This window comes from Colias philodice, chromosome 9 (genome assembly GCF_061535455.1).
Source record: "Colias philodice isolate Cphi_HAF_F1 chromosome 9, ilColPhil1 Martin Lab GWU primary, whole genome shotgun sequence".
Taxonomy (NCBI): Eukaryota; Metazoa; Arthropoda; class Insecta; order Lepidoptera; family Pieridae; genus Colias; species Colias philodice.
Window position 1 is genome coordinate 7,760,948 of NC_143094.1, and position 15,333 is coordinate 7,776,280.

Consider the following 15,333-nt stretch of genomic DNA (forward strand, 5'->3'; position numbering starts at 1 on the left):
ATTCCCTGAAAGTGTCTAAAAACATTAGGGCGTATTCAGAAAGAAAGCTTGAAACTTATAAGCGCTTATCGGCGCTTGTTCGTTCTACACAAAGGAAGCAGGTTGAAGCAGACCAAAACAAATTTTATATGGCAGCGCCCAGCGCTGACGCGCTTGTTGAAGCTTGTCGAAACTTATCAGCGCCGATCAGCGCTTATCGGCGCGTGTTGATATATTTTCCTGCGCGGGTTACCAGCGCTGACAAGCGCCGATAAGCGCTTATATGTTTCAAGCTTTCTTTCTGAATACGCCCTAACTTCTTATTTCATAGATCACAGATTTCTTTTGATATTTTTACTCTGTTTGAAGCTTGATAATTTGTCATTTGTCTGTTGTCATATTGCAATAATCTGTGAAATGTCAGGCTCTTTGATGTCAGGTCTGTGAAGATGTCATTGCACAATGACGACCACGACTAGGTTTATTCCTCTGAGACCACGACCATGTTTAAGTTTACAAAGTTGTACATCTGTAGCTGTAAATATTTTTTTTATGTTATTCGTATGAATTGATATTTATCCAATGAATTAACATTTTTTTATTATACTTCTGCTAATCGAATTTTTATTAGACCAAAGTTATAATGGATAATGACAGAGAAGATGGGGAAATGAGTGATGAACATGAAATGGACGTAGATGTAGCGAAGGAAGATATTAAAAGTCTTCCTGTCGATGGAAGTACTTTGGTGAGATTTGTGAGTAATTATTATGCTTATTATATAATGCCTCAGTCTAATTTTGATTTGTTTTTTAGCTTTACAAGGCAGACAAAACTGGACCAATTGTAAAACATTTAAATAAAGTCGACGCATTAAAACTTGAGGAGAGGGCTCAGCGCTTTGGACTGAATTTAAGTGGGAATCGGGTCGTTACCCAAAAACAAATTGATGATCTCTATGCTAATGTTGGCATTGAAGGAAATGAAAGACATTTTAGACTGGATGCATTGCACCTAACTGGTATTGATGGATTAACAACGAAAGATGTGTTTGAGTATCTGGAAGATTATAAACCAGTATCATTAGAGTGGATAGACGAAACATCATGTAAGTTGAGGATTGACTTCAATATTTCATTTATTTTGTAAAAGTTCATTTTAAACAGGTGGTTGGTTTTGATGTGTATTTTTTATAATTATTGTTGTACAGAAATCAGAGGTTATTTAGAAGTTATGTGTAGTAATATTCATTTTTAACTGATAATACAAACAAATTCTACATAATGGCTGATTTATTACAGGTAATATAGTGTGTCAGGACCATATTGCGGCAGCATTAGCTTTACTTGTTCATTCACGTGAAATTACTGATGAGGATTTAAAAAATGTGTTATCAGAGAGGTCCTCATATCATTGGCGAGAAGGCATGCCTCATCCTAAGAAAGATGTTATTTTAATGAGATTTGCTACAAACGGTGATAAAAAAATAGGGAAAAAAGTAAGGGAGTCTACAAATGTAGATTCTAATGAAAAGAATCCCTGGGGTGATCTTTGTAAATCTTGGGGAGTTTATGATCACCAAGAAATATTTCAACGTAAATTGCCCGAATTTCATGGCACAAGTGACGATGAAGAAGTTGAAGTGAAGCCTAGAAAATTTATTAAGCCAAGAAACAAGAATCTTGCAATGCGATTGGGTAAGAGGTCTCAGAAAATACAAAATGCAGAAGAATCCAGTGACTCTGATTCTGAATGGAATAAAAAATCGAAAGTTCCCAGAATGAGAATGAGGGCAGATGATGAAGAAAGTAAACGGAAAAGTCGTATTAAGGTTGAATCAAATAGTTTAAGTGACAAAGATGAGTATGCTCCATTATCAATTGAAGTTATAAACTCTCAAAGTGCCCCAATGCCAAATAGATCTTCATCAAAATTGATATCAGAGAAGTTCAAGAAACATGAAAGTGTACATTCTAGTAAAAATATACAATCTCGTCTTGGTGTTAAAGTTGTTCCACAAGAAGACAGGTCTTTCAGTGATAGCTGTTCAGATGATTCTGATTACAATACAATGAGTAGAGTACAAAAAGTTAATGTTCGAAATACAAAGACTTCAAGTGTCTGGTCAAGGTTAGAGGCCAACCCCGGATTGTCAAATGATAAAACAGATTTGAGACAAATTTTAAAGACAAGAAAGCATAAAAAATCTGTCCCGAGAGATGACCTAAGAGAAAGACTTGGTAAATCTAAAACAAATTTAAGAATTGAAATAGACAATAATTATGCAGACTAATAAATAAATATTTTTTATTATTAATGACTTGTTTCATTCTTGCAAATCTGTATTACCAAATTATTATAACATTATTTTACATGTATGAAAGAAAAAAACTTGGTTAACCAATAATAATAAAATTGGAATGTTTGTTTTTAATATTGAAAAGAAGAAAAAAACGATTTTACTAAATGCATATGGATGTACATACCATCAAACAACACTGTACACTGTACATATTATATACCAAAATAGTAATTTTTACCATTTTTGTCTGTTTGTTTGTTATGGCAAATCTCAGGAACGGCTAGGCCGATTTTGACCGGACTTTCACTGACAGATAGCTGTTGTTATAAGGAGTAATTTAGATTATTTATTATACCTATATTACCACTGAGGAACATGAGGGTTTAAAAGGAAAAAACAACCACGCGTGCGGGTGAAACAAGCAGCTAGTTTTTTAATAAAAAACATCATAATATAAAGATTTGAAAGGTTTTTAGTACTATGGATAGTTGTAGGTAGTTTTTAACAATTTTAAATCATCTTAGAAATAAAAAACTAAAAATAGATAAAAGAACTCTTTATTTTATAAATATTTGTTTTTGTGCTTTTTATATAATATATTTTATGTGCGCTTATGTTAAGTAGTTAGTTTTTAATAATATCATTTTTTAAATGTTTTAAATTCATTCAGTCGTCTGAAACTTAACAAGGTGTAGTTATGAGTATTACTTTGTATATATTTAGCTATTTGGAGGTTAATTTGAAAGCATTTGGACTCGTCTTATTAAAAAAAATATACTTATAATGCTACTGTTAATACTTGTTATTTGTTAGTTAATAATATAAACCTTGCATTATATTCATAACATATGTTAAGAATTAATTTTATAGTATTTTTCATCATTATTGTAGGTATGTATATTGGGAAAAACAGCTTATGAAAATAACATAAAAAAAGAAAATATGTAACAACTAATAAGGTAAATATATCTTTCAATCTAGATGAGAAAAATATTGACGTGTTTGTTCAACATATTTTTTGGAGCATTGAAAATAATTTTTATAAAACAAAAAAATTAGTATGGAAATAGTTATATATATTAACAATTTCTATACTATTTTAAAAATGTTATTTTCAATATAGTAAAAAAGATACACCATACTTTGATCTGTTAAACGATTTGGAGATTCTATAAGCATCCATATTGAATCCAGCATGAGATAAAACGATTTATTAATTTTAATGATATTTGTAGGATATGTGCTTCGCTTTGTAGATATTATACACAATTTTAAATATAATTCAGTAAAACATATTGGAATGTTAAATCTTCAGTCTGTGTGATTAAGTACGTTTAGGTCTTTCGAAAAATCACAAATAAATAAAGTCAATTAAAATAATTTTACAAATTAAAACAAGTTCAAAATTATCTCATGTCGTTTTATCTTTCTTTTCTTCATCTTTTTTCTTGGCGATTAGCGTATGTTTAGCCTTTTTTAATTGTTTTTTAACTTTGTCCTTTACTTTATTTTTCTTCACGGGTGTAACAACCTCTGTCGATTTAATTGATGAGCTGTTAGAGTCGCTGTTTCTCTGAGCTGAAATATAACAATGTTTTATTAATTATCAACTGTGTTAAAATCAATTTGTATTAAAATCGTTAAATTTTCTTGTAACCTTGAAGGGCTCCTATTTCTGTTCAGTTTTTTTAAATAAACAGAACCGAACATAACCTATCATATCTTATACCTATTTCATATCTAACGATTGCACATCCATACATCAAAAACCGAAAAATGACGCGCTTAATATATTATAAGCACTAAGCGTAAGCAGTTTGTTACGGATCACAATTTTTCAACAAATTACAATTTATGGTCCTCCTTGGTACAGTGGTTGACGCGTGAGCGTAACACCGAGGGGTCCTGGGTTCGATTCCCGGTGGAGACGATGAAAAAAAAAATGTCTCGGTCTGGTAGGACACAGAAGGCTGATCACCTACTTGTCCCTAAAGAAAATCGATCAGTGAAACAGATGTATAATACATCTGCCCCTTACCCCACTGGGGGACATTGGACTTCACTTTTTTTTCACATATAAAGCAAAATAATAGATTTGTATTACATACCTCTCTTACTAGCGATGGAAGCAGCTATGGCCAGGTCCTCTTGTCTCTCGCGTCTTCTCTCCGCGTCGATTTGTTGCACCAATTCATCTCGCATGCGAACGATTTCTACCAAACGGCACACCAGATGTTCCTCTCGAGCCTAAATATAACAATATTTAGTAATAATAACTAGTGATATTGCTAACTTCGATTTATGGCTAACCAAACTTAATTTTAAACTCAAATGCAATAATGTATGTCAGTTTTTATGTGATTTGAATAAATTGTAAGCAAAGACGGCATTCCACTTTTATATGCAAGAAGTTACTAGTTGTTTTAAAGTTTCACTCTACACTTATCTGTAACCAAACCTTAATCCATTTTTTTCATAAATTAGTTAGAATTGAAATATAAATATTCTTACTTTGTCAGCATCTATACGATTAACGGCTGGACGAGATTGGATGACTCTAATTTCATGTTCAATATCTGCTTGCTCTTGTTCCAGACGCTGTTGTCTCCGACTAAAAAATATTATTTTGTAAATACAAACATACATAATATCCTCAAAAAATTACGATCATGATAAAAAAAAACTTTGAGCAAGCAATATGATAAAATTAAAAAAAAAATTTCAATGACGAATTGAAATGAACTTACATATACATTAGTTCAGTTTGTTTTCTAAACAAATCATTCTTTTCATTGACTAGTTCACAGAGCTGAATAACTAAGTCCTCTATCTCTTCCTGGGGTGCCATTGACGCTTCATCACCTATAACAGATGCACAATAATTAAAAATATAACATATAAAAAAGAATATACCGGTTGTATAGATAACCTCCTCCTTTATTTCGAAGTTGGTTGATAAAATAGAAAATATATCCACAACAAACAAAGTAAATAAGTTTTGATCGAAAAACTATACTAATATTATAAAGCTGAAGAGTTTGTTTGTTTGAACGCGCTAATCTCGGGAACTACTGGTCCGATTTCAAAAATTCTTTCGGTGTTAGATAGCCCATTTATCGAGGAAGGTTATAGGCTATATATCATCACGCCACGACCAACAGGGGTGGAGCCACGGGGTGAAACCGCGTGGAGCAGCTAGTAAATGGATAAAAAGGAGCGATTAGAGGAGTATTTATAGAAGTAATAGAATAAGCATCTAAACTTATACAATCAAATATCAATCCATGTTCTATCGCCATGTTTGTTGTAATTTGTAAACAAGCGTCAAATTCGGTATATTCCTAACTGGACTAAGAAACAAACTGATTCTGGACTAATTAAACTAAGATAGAGATAAATTTTTAATTTATTTTAACTTTCACGTTTTATTTTACGCGAATATATTTTGCTATTTCCATAAATACACAATATTTAACTTTTTACAATATATACAGAAGAAGTCGCGTATTTAGCCACCACCGTCCACAGACCTCTAAGATTTTATTCAAACATTGTGCATGTGCTGGAAATTGTCTTAAAATATAGTGAATAAATGTGCAGTCACTCAATTACCCTCACACTTGTCGCGAATCATCTGCTCAATGAGGACACCCTGCCTCTCTAGACCGAGTTGTTGTGTCTCAAGTAAGTCTAGTTGCACTTGCAGTTCCTCAGGCGACATTTGCATTTTAACTTCACGTCTTTCCGGTAAAGGCAATCCGGGTGCTGGCCCTTTCGGTTTACGACCACCTGAGAAGATTAAATAGATAAACATTGATGTGAAACTACCCGCCAATTTGTACTTATTTCTTGAAATATAAAAATCTTAAACATAAATTTTATGTTATTACTGGCATGGAGTATGAGCAGGAAAAAAATGGCAGCAGGTTGGACACTTTTTACCCAGTTAACACTAATGTGTTGGCTAATGCCAAGCAGACTATTTCTGAAGTGAATCTTCTTTAGGTGCGTTGAGGGTAAAATCTTAATGTCGCGTCATGGCAATTCCGACACGTCATGGAGTAAGGCGACGATTTTGGTATCTTTGGATCTTGCTAAAGAATTTTCACTTCTGATACGTGTGCTCGGCACACGTTCTTTTTCATTATTGAAGTGAAAACTTGTTTAGCGGCGTTGGGTATAAAATCTTAAACTCGCGTCAGGACACGTGACCTGATCGAAAAAGCGTAAGGGGATGGATATCAAACATGCTCAACGTTAATAATCAAGTTTTCACTTCTGCCTGCACTCCCGGAGTGCAACCCGTCTTTTTTTTCTTTGTATTTTAAGTAAGTATATGCTATATAATCATACTGTCAGACAAATTGCTTCGTGTCCCCGAAGTATCCACGCCTCGTTCGAGCGAGCCCCCACAGCCTGACACAGTTGACAAGCTATCTAGTGGTGTGGGCGCGGGTCGCTTTTTCTTTGAATTCGGAGTTAATTTGCCAAACGATTTCTGTAACAAGAAAACTCAACGTTTAAATATTTATAAAAGGATAGTATATTTTTTAAAATTAGGCATCAGTAAAGGTAGTGAAACATAAAGTTACTTATTCATAAAGCTACTTACACAGTTACTTTACAGTACAGGCCCTGAATTGCACAATTTTAGCATCTTAAATATTTTTAAATTTTTAATAAATCTTTATTTTTTGTATCGAAAGAATTACCTCATTCATTTGGCAAGCACAAATAGTATTATTATCTAACGAAAATATGCATTAACCATTTACCATAATCTATTTGACATGTCATTCGGTCGGAATGTGCAGTGGACATAATATATTGTGAGCTCATAGATAGACTGGCCGCATCGTCAACAGTGGTGTTGGGCGGGTCATGATGTTCACTGACATTCTTCATTAATAGCATTTTTTTAAGTAGCGATAATACACCAATAGACAATACCTGGTCAGAATGTGCAGTGGAGGTATGCGAGCTCATAGACGATAGACTGGCTACATCGTCCATAGACGTGGCTGGCATATCATGATGTTCACTGATGCTGATGACGGGCGGCGGCGGTGCTTTCGGCTTCCTGCGGCGCGGCGTGCTCGACGGCAGGTTCGGTGTGCTAGCCGTGATAGGCGATTTGTGCATGCTACTGGGAATAGCAAACAATTAATACAAGTTAATATTTATCACGTGTTGTTAATATTTTATTTTTATACGGCACGATCTGATCCCATACTAAGCTTATTAATAACACTCTTGGTTTACAAGATACAATAGCAGGTGACATATTATTTAGTTGTATTTTTTTAAATAATTTTGAACCACTGATGCTATAAGTTTGCGATGTTTGTGTAGAAAATGACATTGTTGCTTATTCAGTATTTTATAAAATATGATGATCATCTACATAATACTCTTTATTTTTTTCACCAAATGATAACTAGTTACTGACTTTATAATTTATTATGTTCACCTGACTCCTCTACTTAAACAATTTACAGTCGTGGAAACCTGATCGAAGCCAGAGCGAGCGCCTAGTAAGTAATAGGAACTAATATTATAAATAAATTTAATGAATATTTATCATATTAATTATGCAAATAATGTGTTTGCTTATAATTAATTAAGTATAACAACTTTTAAGCATGTGTCAGTATATGGTAATGCTATAGCATGCTTATAAGATTAATTGCAACTACACAGTCATTTGATAATACTAACAGTATCTATTAGTAAAGGATAAGAATGTTGCAATATAAAAAATGTTGCAACTCCCTCATTATTTCATATATAGAATTTTTCATTCTTTTTATATTACTGACCTCATACTGTCGTATTCCTCATCGGAAGAAGGTTCTTCGCCATCAGACCAAAATGGGTTATATGCTGTTATGTGCCGTTTACTGTAACAATGGTTAAATTTAAAACAAATTAAATATTTTCCCAATACATTTCAAATTCGCATACAACTGTTTAGTTAAAATTTGGAATACAAAAATATACTCATATGAAGATTTTCAGACTATAAATTAGCTTAAATTTAAATACACTAACATGGGTGTTGATGATTGTACATCAGGTATTTTCGGTGGAGAAGCTATAGGCGGGACAGCATCATCTTCTTCATCGCTGCTTCCAAATGGGTTGGTACTCACTCTCCTTTGTGATGGAGGTTCAGGCTGCAAAATACACAATAAAATACATCCCCTGCTTTACTTCTAGTTTCTACACTACTAATAAATCTGAGAAGTTTGTTTGTTTGAACGCGCTAAAATCAGACAAAAAAATATTTCACTATTGAATTACGAGTATCACAAGCAAAGCCGGGGCGGACGGCGCTAGCTATTTTATGACATATACTATATTTTGTTATTATAGTGTATAATAATATATTCAGTACAAACGATGTTAAACATTAGGTATACAGGGAATATTATGGCTTAAAAACATTTAACTTTAAACCACTCTAAGTGTTCATCAATATATTTACTAACCTCATCCTCTTCATCCGAGAACGGATTTAAATCTTCAGGATAATCCTTATTGCTTTTCTTTATTTTCTCTTCATTGTCACATTCAATTTTTTTATTGAATGCACTATTTTTTTTTCTTCTTGGCGGTACATTAATTTTTACTTCTGTCTCCTTTTGAGTAGATATATCCAAATCCATATGAGAGTTATCATTTATCAGTTCTCTGTCTAATTCTTTATTTGTGCTTTGAGCTAACCTACTGTCATCAGTTATGTTACTTTTTAAATCATTTAAGGCAGTAATATCATTCTTTGGAACACTTTTTGTTAAATCATCTTCGATATCCGGCTTAATTATTTCTATTTCTTTTGCTTGGGGTTCATTTTCTTGTTCAGTTAATTGTGTTTGTAAAAAATTTAGTTTATCAATACTACTTTTATAAACTTTCTCAGGAGTTGTTCTGTGCAATGTTTCATTTTCTTTTTTCATAAGTTTATCATGAGTTCCAACTGTTACACTATGAGCACTTTCAATAACACCAGGTTCCTCTGTTTTAGTACTAGAACTGCTAATATTATTAGCACTATGTATATCCTTATATTTATTATTATATAAATTATCTTTTATACTAATATTTCCTAATTTACTTTCAATACTGATATCTTTATCAATGTTCTCAAACATATTTATTTTTTCTGAAACAACATATTAATCCTTGACTTAATATACAATAGAATAATATAATATTTAATCGAGGTAATAAGTACTCTGTACAAATTGATTTAAATAAGAGCTAGCGCTCACGAGCAACTTTGTCTCCGCAAATATTTTGTTTCTCCCATCAATTTGTATGGGGAGTTGCGTCACTACGTGCGCGCACTTTCATACGAGCCCATGGGTGGAGAGACAAAATAGTTGCGGAGACAAAGTTGCTTGTGCGCGCTAGCTCTAATGTATGTGTTTTGTTTTACATTGTGTTCAAATTCATTATTGATATAAGTAACTTATAGGTTACATGAATATATAAAACAATTTTATGTAATACTCACATTTTAAAAGTATATTCTGCTAAAATTTCTTTTATTAAAACATTTATTTAGATTTATCACATTATGATTTTTATTGAATGTCACTGCTTTATTTGAAATGTTTTACCTGTTCATATCAGAAATGCAATAATTGATGCAATAAAGAATTATTGTAACATTATGCACATGCAACATTCAATAAGTTGTAATGTCCCAATTACGATTAGGAGCTATAATCTTCATTTATTGCAATAATATTATGTTGTTATAACACACACACAAACATAAAACATACAAACACATGCAGGTGAAAGAAAGAGAAAAATTAAGAAAATCTTACCTAATATTGACTGGGGTCTTTGTTTATCTCTTGTAACCTTTAAGTCACCCTTTAAGATTTCTTGGTTTGAGCTACATGTATCATTAGTGAATGCCAGCATTCCCATTTGATCATTATTGTTAAGATATTTGGATATATTCTTTTCATTTTTACAAGTATCACAAGAGAATTCATTTTCATTAATAATATGAAAGTTTTTAGGATTCAAATGTCCAGAACATTTGGAACAACGGAAACATTGTCTATGGTACAGTTTCTGTGACACAATAAGTCTTTGTGCTAGGTATACAGGAAGTCCACAAGCGGCACATTTGTCCAGAGCCACTTTTCCAAACTTGATTGGTGTCTACAAGATTGAATAAAAAGAGTAGAAAGAAGTTCAAGGAATAAAATTAAATATGACAACACATAAGTGCTACATAAGCAGGCACATACTATCAAGATACATTTCTATGCATATGTAAATTTGTGATATACTAACTGTTGATTGTGAAGATGGCGATGATTTTGACTCACTTTCTGAAACCTTTGTATTTACTGTAAAGCAAATGAATGTGTTAAAATCTCTGTAACTTCAATGTTACATATTATGCGAAATACATGTAGGCATACATGTTGTCAAGCTTTACTTCATTAGGTTCATGTAATATTAGTATTCATTCACTCACCTGTGTGTCCAAGGCGCTGATAGAACTGAGACAAATATGTTAGAACTGACAGTCTATCTGGCACATCGTTTTCTACCATATCCTCAGGGTCTAACAATGCTGGAATGCCTAAATGCTTTTCGGCAATGCTATATGCCAAACGATTGTTTTCGTAAATGTTTTCAGGATCTAATTTTGACAGATCTCTGAAATTTTAGTAATTAATAAGTACAGCATATAAATCAAAAAATTTTGGAGGTTTAGATTAAGAATTTCGTTCTAAATTAGTCAATATACATACATTAAATCGGGCCTAAAGTGATGCACAAGTGCACAAAACGCCATTCCATTTCTCCAGGATGTTGTCATATTATCTATTTGAACATCAGGACAGTCTTTCACCAGACGTTTGCACCATAATTCAAGAGCCTTTGTTCCTTTTACTTCCGACATGGTATTAAATGTTTTGTTTATAATAACACTGATTTGGTCACAAGAAACATATTATAAAAACCAGCGGCGAGTCATAAAACATAAATAACATGTAAGTTATTCATCGTTGATATTTGATATAACTTATAATTTTAACATTAGATTAGATTTTGATATTTCAAATTCATTTTCACATAAACCAATTAAATATAAAATTTCAAAAATAAGTTCGTGATCAATGAATTGAAAGTGCATAAAAATTAGAATTGTATGATGTGTCAAACTGTCAACATTTTAAATGTCAAATTAAGGTACAATAAAAAAATATGACCTCAAAAGTGACAAATCTCAGAGTGACAAATAGTGCAAATCCGCGGACCACAGAGTACTTTAAGATAAATGGGGTCTTTCTTATTTTCATACAATTTTCATCTAAGCAATTTTCATAACTTATATTCGCGCGTTACTTAACGATTCTCCAGTTAATCGCCAATTTAAAGGCAGTTGTCTCTCTTGTAATTATTTATCGTAGGAGCAGCGGAGTATCGTAGGAGCTTAAGCTAAAACTATACTCAAATAAAAAAATACCGCTACAGAATCCGCTGAAAGAATCGAATCGTTTTAAAGATCTAGGGTGCTTTTCAACTAGAGATGTTCTATGCTACGTTGCTGTGGATGCGTTTGATATCCACTGATCATATTCATTGATGCGCATAGCTTAGCTCTGCACTGGTGGAAACGGATTCAACTTAGATTTTTTTAAATGGAAGGATGCTTGCTATGGATGTGTGTTATGGATGATTGTTATGGATGCGTGCTATGGATTGTCGCGAGAAGTATAGCTATGTGCAGAGCAGAGCCTATACTATCGATGTACATAATATTACATAGTTCGAGCTGCGCATTTTCCTCGCACAGCTACTTTGCGGAGGCGAATCTTCATAGCACAGCCTCCTCGTATCATTACGTAGCTTTAGTATAAGTGGAAAAGGTTGGAAACTTTCACAGCATCGCTATTACATTTTCGCAGCGATAGCGACTTTGTTGTAATATACTGTTCAGTGATATATGTATTCTATTTAATTATAACGTAGGTAATCAATAATCTTATATATAAAAATGAATCGCAAAATGTGTTGGTAAGCGCATAACTCGAGAACGGCTGAACCGATTACGATAATACTTTTTTTATTATATTCCTTGAAGTACGAGGATGGTTTTTATGTAGAGAAAACGTAAATATGTACCACGGGCGAAGCCGGGGCGGACCGCTAGTTTATAATAATTGTCCTTCTAATCAAGTTTCTACGTGATCGAGAACCTTATGTACCAATGTAATTTGATAAATGCATGTGTATTTATTGTTGTAATATAATATGATTGTGTTTATATTTACAACTGATGTAACTAGGTACATATTAATACTGTGATGTATTATCAAAGCAATATAATACTCAAGATACGGAATTCTGATAAAATTAAGAAACGAATAACGATAGAAATATAGTTAAGATAAGAAATACCTATCTATGAATCTTTGAAATTAGCTTTGTTTGGTAGTACCATGGTACCTGTGGTACAAAGTACTCTTATAATAATCCAAAAATTTGAATATTATCACAATGAAATATTAATAAAAAATAATATCAATGCAATTTTTGAGTACATTTTTTAAGGCCTTAATAGGGGCTAGCGACCTTGCTAGGTGATTTACAATTACAAGGCGGGATCGGGGGACGGGGGATATGTACATTAAGAATCTAAGAAGAAAAACGGTTATAACTAGAGTTAATTTTCGGTATTAAAAGGGAATTCTACCCGATTCAGGCCTTAAGCACGAGACCCCGACCGGCGACCGGTACCAGAGAGGGAACCGAGCGGCGTTGTGTGCGTGCGTTCGTACATGAACGGGAGGCCGGGCGTGGCCAAGTGCTCTGCGTATATATACAAACCATTACAAACGGTGTGATCTACCTTTTTTTCGAATATAACATACTAGATTTCCGCCCGCGGCTTCGCTCGCGTTTTCAAAGGAAAACCCGCATAGTTCCCGTTCCCGTGGGATTTCCGGGATAAAACCTTATCCTATGTGTTAATCCAATTAAGTTACCCTCTATATGTGTGCTAAATTTCATTGTAATCGGTTCAGTAGTATTTGTGTGAAAGAGTAACAAACACACACACATCATCATAAACTTTCGCATTTATAATATTATACTAGCTGTGCCGCACGGTTTCACCCGCATTACTACGCTCCTGTTGGTCTTAGCATGACTATATTACTCGTGGATAATGAAGCTTTCGAATGGTGAAAGAATTTTTAAAATCGGTCCAGTAGTTTATACCGCAATCGCCGGTACAGCCTGAAAATCAGCGCTGCTTTTGTGCAGCATTTTGCTGAGGCTGTCTCCGTTTGCCTAATGAAGAATGTTACTAGGTATGCCAAATCCCTTGAAATTGTGTCTCAGTAAAGCCTGTATGTATACAAATACACTAGTTTTTGTCGTAGTCAAAAATACCAAGTAGTTTTGATTTTATACGCATTCAAAGTTTCGAAAAATATCGAGTCCCGCTAATAGTCACGTGACCGCTTGTGACGTCACGTCACAACGCACCGCGCGGGCCGCGCGGCCGCGCTTTGTATCAAGTCGGCAGCGCTGTAGTAGGTGTTATAGCTTGCGCAGTATTTTGATGGGTTTTCATCCGCGAATTTCGTTAATAGTCCAATAATAGTAATTACTAATTATTATTCGTTTAATAAAATAACAGTCATGCCAAAGTTTCATCTTTATTTAATGGTTTCTCAAAATATTCTATACGATTGCGTTTTTGCACTGCTGATCTCTGAGGTTTATCTTCATTTTCCTGTTGACATTTGAATTTGTGTGGAACTATACCCTGTTTTTGTTTAATTCTTCTCCCGACCAACTTATATTTTAGTATAGTTCTCCATATCATTCTCAACTTAAAACAAGAAAAAATCTTACTAGCCATCTACCTATACTTAGCCCATACGAGCAGAGCAGAAGAACAATCTAGTATATAGATTAAAACTTGTATAACTTGTATATATATATATATACTAGAGGTCCGCCCCGGCTTCGCCCGTGGTACATATTTCGCAATAAAAGGTAGCCTATGTCCTTTCTCAAAATTTCATGCAAATTGGTTCAGTAGTTTAGGCGTGATTGAGTAACAGACAGACAGACAGAGTTACTTTCGCATTTATAATATTAGTATGGATAACAAAGGATAACGCAAAACAGCTGCAATGTTCTCAAAATATTATAATATGTAGTACTATATTGTAAGAACACGGAAAATTCGCATATACGAAAAATCGCTAGCGGACTGAGTGAGCCAGATTGAGCGTGTTGTGGTGTGACGTCACACCATCACCGAGCGTTTACAACTTGTTTTACTTCTAAATCGGAAACTAATTGACGTATCGACGTAATTTTTTCACTAGTATTATTTATTTTTGACAGAGAATATGGATTGCTAATAATCAAAATTAGTGAACATTCTCCATTGTAAGATAAATTTTATAATGTGTTTGGCTGTGTTTTTTTTTGGCAATAAATTTCTTTTCTTTCTTTCTTTTCTTTCATAAGCCTATTCATTACAATCAAACAAACAAACAAACAAAGTTTTCCTCTTCATAATATGTATTAGTGTAGACTAGCTTACCGCCCGCGGCTTCGCCCGCTTTGTCTAAAACCCAATAAATTATATACTAAAACCTTCTTGAATCACTCTATCTATTAAAAAAAACGCATCCAAATCCGTTTCGTAGTTTCAAAGATACAAAGGGACATAGGGACAGAGAAAGCGACTTTGTTTTATACTATGTAGTGATTAGTATAACTTCTCTCTTTTAACTATGCAAATACGATCACAAATACGTTATGATAATATTCGTCTTATTTCATGGAACCATGTTACAGGTACTTGAAATTACTGGAAAATGCTTTTTTTATAATTTTTTATACACCAGCTTTGCCTCGCAGTTTTACCGTTGTAGTTAGTTGTAGAAATAAATTTCAAACTGGACCAGTAGTTTCTGAGATTAGCGCGTTCAAATAAACGAACAAACAAACTCTCCAGCATTATACAAATATGTGTTACATGAAAA

General features: G+C 33.4%; 2 protein-coding genes across 4 annotated transcripts; one reads left to right on the forward strand and one right to left on the reverse strand.

The window, feature by feature from the left end:
- Positions 1-478: 478 nt before the first annotated feature.
- On the forward strand, positions 479-2,296 carry LOC149485950 (uncharacterized). Its single transcript, XM_089699275.1, has 3 exons — positions 479-727; positions 796-1,087; positions 1,281-2,296. Exons 1-3 carry the CDS (start codon positions 623-625, stop codon positions 2,270-2,272), a joined length of 1,389 nt encoding a protein of 462 aa, XP_089555401.1. The 5' UTR covers positions 479-622; the 3' UTR covers positions 2,273-2,296.
- Positions 2,297-2,821: 525 nt separating this feature from the next.
- Positions 2,822-11,488, reverse strand: MICAL-like (protein). 3 transcript variants are annotated; one of them, XM_089699272.1, is made up of 14 exons: positions 11,068-11,488; positions 10,788-10,972; positions 10,601-10,656; positions 10,120-10,465; positions 8,773-9,446; positions 8,333-8,457; positions 8,101-8,181; positions 7,232-7,424; positions 6,635-6,779; positions 5,894-6,070; positions 5,029-5,143; positions 4,793-4,892; positions 4,390-4,528; positions 2,822-3,859 (listed from the first exon to the last, which is right to left on the reverse strand). In XM_089699272.1, exons 1-14 carry the CDS (start codon positions 11,217-11,219, stop codon positions 3,693-3,695), a joined length of 2,655 nt encoding a protein of 884 aa, XP_089555398.1. In that variant the 5' UTR covers positions 11,220-11,488; the 3' UTR covers positions 2,822-3,692. The 3 variants fall into 3 exon arrangements, with proteins under 3 accessions (XP_089555398.1, XP_089555400.1, XP_089555397.1); XM_089699274.1 differs by having other exon boundaries at positions 5,900-6,070; positions 7,232-7,427; XM_089699271.1 differs by having other exon boundaries at positions 7,232-7,427.
- Positions 11,489-15,333: the final 3,845 nt, after the last annotated feature.

Coding starts and splice junctions, on each gene's coding strand:
- LOC149485950 (XM_089699275.1), top strand. CDS start 623: ATGGATAATGACAGAGAAGATGGGGAAATGAGTGATGAACATGAAATG. Junction 728..795: donor CTGTCGATGGAAGTACTTTG/GTGAGATTTGTG, acceptor TTTGTTTTTTAG/CTTTACAAGGCAGACAAAAC. Junction 1,088..1,280: donor GTGGATAGACGAAACATCAT/GTAAGTTGAGGA, acceptor GATTTATTACAG/GTAATATAGTGTGTCAGGAC.
- MICAL-like (XM_089699271.1), bottom strand. CDS start 11,219: ATGTCGGAAGTAAAAGGAACAAAGGCTCTTGAATTATGGTGCAAACGT. Junction 6,780..7,231: donor CCACTGCACATTCTGACCAG/GTATTGTCTATT, acceptor TTCTTGTTACAG/AAATCGTTTGGCAAATTAAC. Junction 4,893..5,028: donor CAAACTGAACTAATGTATAT/GTAAGTTCATTT, acceptor AATATTTTTTAG/TCGGAGACAACAGCGTCTGG.